General features: G+C 50.4%; 1 protein-coding gene across 1 annotated transcript in view; it reads right to left on the minus strand.

Annotated features, from left to right (window-relative positions):
* Nucleotides 1-903: 903 nt before the first annotated feature.
* SOCS7 (suppressor of cytokine signaling 7) overlaps nucleotides 904-5,655 on the minus strand; it is a 41,954-nt gene continuing 37,202 nt past the window's right edge. The window contains exons 8-10 of the mRNA XM_008055712.2: nucleotides 5,184-5,319; nucleotides 4,638-4,788; nucleotides 904-1,149 (exon numbers count right to left, since the gene is read on the minus strand). Coding sequence (XP_008053903.2) covers nucleotides 4,668-4,788; nucleotides 5,184-5,319 — 257 coding nt within the window. The 3' untranslated portion in view covers nucleotides 904-1,149; nucleotides 4,638-4,667. The remainder of the gene's footprint in view (nucleotides 1,150-4,637; nucleotides 4,789-5,183; nucleotides 5,320-5,655) is intronic.

The raw sequence follows: 5,655 nt of genomic DNA on the forward strand, positions 1-5,655 counted from the left end.
ATGTGATCAGGAGATGCTTGGGCTGCTGGATGAACACAGAAAAATAAAGCAGCCCTTGCTTTCTCCTGCCCCAGGCGTGGGACAACATGGGAACCCCCAACATGAGATGCGACACTTTCCTCTGGTCTGAGGAAGTCCCACCAGGGTTGCATCATTAGAGCTTTCTCAAGGAAGAGCCCCTCTCCAACAGTCTCCTCTCTTCCCTTCCTCCACATGCCCTCTCTAGCTGGCAGACGCCCAGAAGTAATGCTGACTCCCAAAACAGGCGTGTGGTCTGCCATGGAGAACCTGGAAACGCTCTGCATTAGCCCCAGAGGCCTGTGACCTGCCCTGAGATGCTCAGGTGATGAGAAACACTATTGCCTTGACAGCTGGTAGAAGCAACAGGGATGATGTTTCCATGACCAGAGTGAAATGTACAGTTACCTCCAGGGGGAATGAGGGTGGAGGAAGAATGGGGTTAACTTCAGGTCACAGAGCTTAAGGAATTACATACAACAAAACAAGTATTCCATGAGAGGCAACTCTACAATCAGGTTCCTAAACCTTAAGGAAAGGAAAGGATGCAGGGAGCCACGGCATCCCCCAGCAAAGGCCACCTGCCAGTCTTTGTCCAACAACCTTCCCTTTGAGACTACCCACCCCTTCCTCGCCTGCGCCTGCTGAAGCTACCGTGGCGCTGAGAAGCAGGCTCTCCTTCCCTCAAGAACTTCCCATCCTGTTTCCTCCTCCAAGGTCCAGTGAAGACTCCCTGCCTCTGGCCCTGGCTGAACGACCTCCTCTCTCCCCTCTTCTTTGGACCTGCTCACCCTTCGCACCACTTCCAAGCCAACAGGCACAAACCCCAGCTGCCTTCAAGGTGAGTTTTCCATATCAAGAAATGCAAATATCAAAATAAAACTTCTGAAAAACAAACAGTGTTGAGACTTTTTCCAGTTTTCCAAGGAGCTCATCCAGTTCCAGGACCCCTCGAGAGTGAGTGTGAACGGCAGGCCAGCTCACAGCATGGCTGTGTGCTTCCTCCAGGCCCAGGGCCACGCAGGAGAAGCAAAGTCTCTACACGAAGAATCCCAGCCCTTCCTGTTCCCTCTCTTCTTTCTACGGTAGCTTCATTTGGTTCTTCAAAACTGGAGCTTGGCAACCAAATGCCTAGAAGAAAAAGGAAACGAAATCAGAAGAGCTCAACAGAGAACCAACATGGAGCGACAGGACAGCCCAGTCCTGGAGGTGAGAAGCCAGCCCAGAGGAAGGGAGCCTGGAGAGCCAACCTCTGCACTGGCTGCGGACAAGGCAGTGGCCGCTGTTGGGGGTGTGAGTAGCCTATGACTTGGACGCCACAGCAAGGTCCTGGAATACTTAGTAAACACATCCTACCACACTGCCTGCATTCTCCTTCCCCTCCCTGACCCCTCAGTTTCCCGCTCGCATGTTCTCAAGGCCTACCTGCTCTAGGGTCTAAAAAGGGAACTAAGCCCCTGGTAACCCCTTGTGAGCTGGGCTAGAAACAGCTGTGTTTACAGCTTCTGGCTACTTAAGAAGATGGACAGAGAATCAAAGGCCAGTGTAGCTTCCTCCTTGATGTGAGACAGGCACTGTCCCTGTCATTACTCTGTACCTGACTCCAAGTGCCCTGGCACAAAATTTCCCAGGTAATAGTACACACAGACCAAGTGGGCCATTCAGAACTGCTAGACTAAAATTGGCCTGATCAACAAGAAGTCAGAAAGAACAGCTTTCATACCCTGACGACCTTTCCCTTGACAAATATCACTACTATTTTTTCAAGGGGTCCCAGGGTCTACATCAGGAGCAAGTATAGCATTCTGCTTATTCTTTGTCTCAGGCAATAATCCTAAGGTCACAGCAAAAAGGGATCCTAGAAGTTCAGTTCAAACCTTTGCCAACACAAGACTGTCCCCAACACTCATGGCAAATCTACCCCAGGCCCGCTCCTAGTCACACCAGGCTCCTTCCCATCTGCAGCAGGGATTTACACTTAGAGGTCCCCTTGCCCAGAATGCTAGGCTCCCAGATCCTCCCCTGACAGATGCCATGATAATCAGACATCAGCTGAAATGTCACCTCCTCTGAGACTTCTTTGATCATCCAGACTTGAGGAGTACCCCATCCCCATCACTCAGCTTCACTCAGTCTTAACTCTCCTCATAACCCAACGGTCATCTGAAGCAAGCCTGTTTATTCACTTACACGTCGGCTGTCTGTCTACCCTTACAGGAAGGGAAGCTTGGTGGGAACAGGGCGACGGCTGTCTTTGCTCAGCATGCCAGTCCCAATGCACACTGAGTGCTTAACTAACATACAGACATCTGCTGAATGAACACTCTCGAGGAAAACCATCCTATTTTTGGACCTCTCCGTTAAGAAGGCTTTTCTGAAGTTGGATTGAAACCTAGCTTCTCAAACTTACACTCATTTTGGTCCTTGTCCTGCCCACAGAAACCACACAATAAACTCAACCACTCTTCCTTAGGAAACCCACCCAATACTTCCTTTCACCATCCTGTCCTAAAATGTCTCTCTCCAAAGTCATCACATTTCTATTCCCTTCATTATGCCCTACTATGAAGTTTGGACTCCCCATTCCTGAGCCCTCTCTTGAATGCGCTCCTGCCAGTGTGGGTTCCTGCTAGGACCCAGCACCCACAGAGCTGGTGAGCAACCTGAATATCCTAATGACTCCTCAGGGTGAGTCGGGTAGCCAGACCTCTCCAGTTCTCCCTCTGCCTGCCCACTCTAACCTCAACTGCAAGCCACCATGCACAGAAATTCTTCTAGATATAACAGCACTTAGATGTTCTAAAAGTCCCTTCTTCTGGGTGAGGTTGCACACACATGTAACCTCAGCTACTTGGGAGGCTGAAGCAGGGGGATCGGTTGAGACCAGGAGTTCAAGAACAGCCTGGGGAACACAGTAAAACCCATCTAAAAAAAAAAATCAAGCCGGGCTCGGTGCTCAGCCTGTAATCCCACGCCTTTGGGAGGCTGAGGTGAGTGGACTGCCTGAGTCCACAGGTTCGAGACCTGCCTGGGCAACTTGGCGAGACCTCATCTCTACAATAAATCAAAAATGAGCCGGGTGTGGTAGCGTGCGCCTATAATTCTGGCTACTCGGAAGGCTGAGGCAGAAGGATCACCGGAGCCCAGTGTGTTGAGGCTGCGGTGGCCGGGAGCAGCCACTGCACTCCAGTCTGGACGACGGAGTGAAACTCCAACTCAAAAAAAATTAAAAAAATCAATGACAAGGTACACAATTGGCATGTAACTGAAGAAATGATATGAGGTGGTACACCCAGTTCAGGTTCCTTTAAGTGAAAACTCTGCAGGCTCTCAAGCTGTCATCTCTTGATCTCGCTTCTTCATTCCTTCTCCCTTGTTAATCCTTGCCATCCCCGCCATCCCAGTTCACAGGCTTTCCCCCAACAGCATAGCATCAGGGCCTTCCAGAGCCAAGAGGAGACACACGGTTCCAAAAAACCCATGGGACCTGAACACCAGGTGTCAGTGTCACCCTTTGCTGTTAGCAAGAGAACAGAGAGGGTGGAGCAGTTTTAGTCTCCTTTTCAACAACCTAAGGCTGTTGTTTCTGAGGCCTTTTCCCTTTGTGTGGTGGATGGTGTGAGAAGGAAGGCCAGTGGTTACCACATAGGGCAGTTGATTTGCTCATCACCAGCTCCACCAAAGCCATGGCTCTCTGGAACTATGACCCCTACTCGCCTTGGCCTTGCAATGTTCACTTTAATACAATTTAAAAGACTAACGAAAATTCATCTGCACAAACCAGTACTCCAAGACATTTTATGAGAAAGCAAATGAGCAGAGCTCAGTTAGTGCAGCTATAGGAGAAGAGCCTCTTAGGCAAATGAATTCCTGAGTTATCCATTTATTCTCTTGAACAACTGACAGAGTGGGCTATTTTCCTGTCTCCACAGTATGAGCTATGGGACATGGTGGTGCTCTTCCTACAGGGTGTGCCTACTGCAATCACAGGCATGTCTGTGCTCCCTTTTATGCACTGTTCTTCCCTTTGGCTTCCTGCTTTATATATCATTTGTGCAACATCTGGGACATCAGTCCGACAGAAGGCTGCACACTTAAAGGCTACACTTGTGTGCTCCCCTCGTTGCTTATATTCAGCAATTAGCTTGCCTGTCTCTTGACAAATATTCTTTTTTTTTTTTTGAGTTGGAGCCTCACTCTGTCACCCAGATTGGAGTGCAGTGGCTGTTCCTGGCCACCGCAGCCTCGATCTGCTGGGCTCCAGCAATCCTTCCGGCTCAGCCTTCCAAGTAGCTGGAACTACAGGCGCGCGCTACCACGCCTGGCTAACTTTTGATTTATTGTAGAGATGAGGTCTCGCCAAGTTGCCCAAGTGGGTCTTGAACCCGTGGGCTCAGACAATCCACTCACCTCAGCCTCCCAAAGCGCGGATTACAGGCTGAGCCACCAAGCCCAGCTGGCAAATATTTTTTAAGTCTTTCACATCTGTCTGGTGCTCTCTCAAATGGGGTATGTGCCCCAGGGGACTCCATGATCAGACCTGGTAACTCCACAAGGCTCAATGCATGCTGCCCACCCAGGAAGAAACGTGGCTGGGCACTGAGGCTGAGAGCACATACCCTTGGTGGTGACCAGTAGGAGGCCCCTCACTACGTGGAGGGCTCCACCTCTTGCTTCTGTTTGGAAATGAGCTGAGCTTCCTTTAGTGACAGGTACACCTCTTCCTGAGGATCGTAGTAGTAGAACTTTCGGATATAAGAGATCAGAGGTCTGTGAAAAACAAGCAAGGTACATACACAAAGGGTTATTCACACAGAATATAAAAGAACCACCTTCTCTGTTCAACTCTTCATTCCCTAAGCAATTGAGACCATCCCAAGGACTCTGCTGACCTGACTGTATTCCTGTCTGCTCACTTACAATGGTCCCATCCTCTTCACCCTCACTCTTCCACTCCACTCTCCACAGAGCCTGCAGCAGGGTGGCTGACACATACCTGTCCTCCCTCTGGATGTGGTGTGGCAGTTCTAGAATGAGGTGCTAAGACATAGAGGTGCCTGTGAATATACCTCATGCCAGGCTCTGCCTGGGAAACAGTTTGTAGGTCTCGCTGACATCTCTAACTCACCCTCAGCCCTGTCCCAACCCCAACAACCCCACTGTACTTAGGTAGTGGGAGGTCCGGAATGTGATCTATCCTGACGAGCTGTCGGATCCGGAACCTGCAAAGGTGCTGGAGAGACTTGACATTGCTGAATCGGGACACTGGATAGAGCAGCTGGACAGGAGTCGGTGGCAATCCTTCAGGAATGAAATCAAACAACAGAGGGAACAATGTAGCTAACTACAGCTTCCCTTATGAAGAGAATGAGGGAGGAGGACAGGCTCCTTTACGGGTCACAGATGTCTCCCCGGCAAAAGCCCCTCGCTGTAGGCCAGCTGACCTCTATCTGCAGAAGCCCTGCATTTCACACTCGGGAAATCTCTCTGCTGAGGGCCTCCCTGGCATTGCTCTTTTTTTTTTTTTTTTTTGAGTTGGAGTCTCACTCTGTCGCCCTGCTGGAGTGCAGTGGCACGCTCATGGCCACCGCAGCCTCAACCTGCTGGGCTCTGGCGATCCTTCCACCTCAGCCTTCC

The sequence above is a fragment of the Carlito syrichta genome, unplaced genomic scaffold (genome assembly GCF_000164805.1).
Source record: "Carlito syrichta isolate Samal-C Ts95f unplaced genomic scaffold, Tarsius_syrichta-2.0.1 Scaffold301933, whole genome shotgun sequence".
Taxonomy (NCBI): domain Eukaryota; kingdom Metazoa; phylum Chordata; class Mammalia; order Primates; family Tarsiidae; genus Carlito; species Carlito syrichta.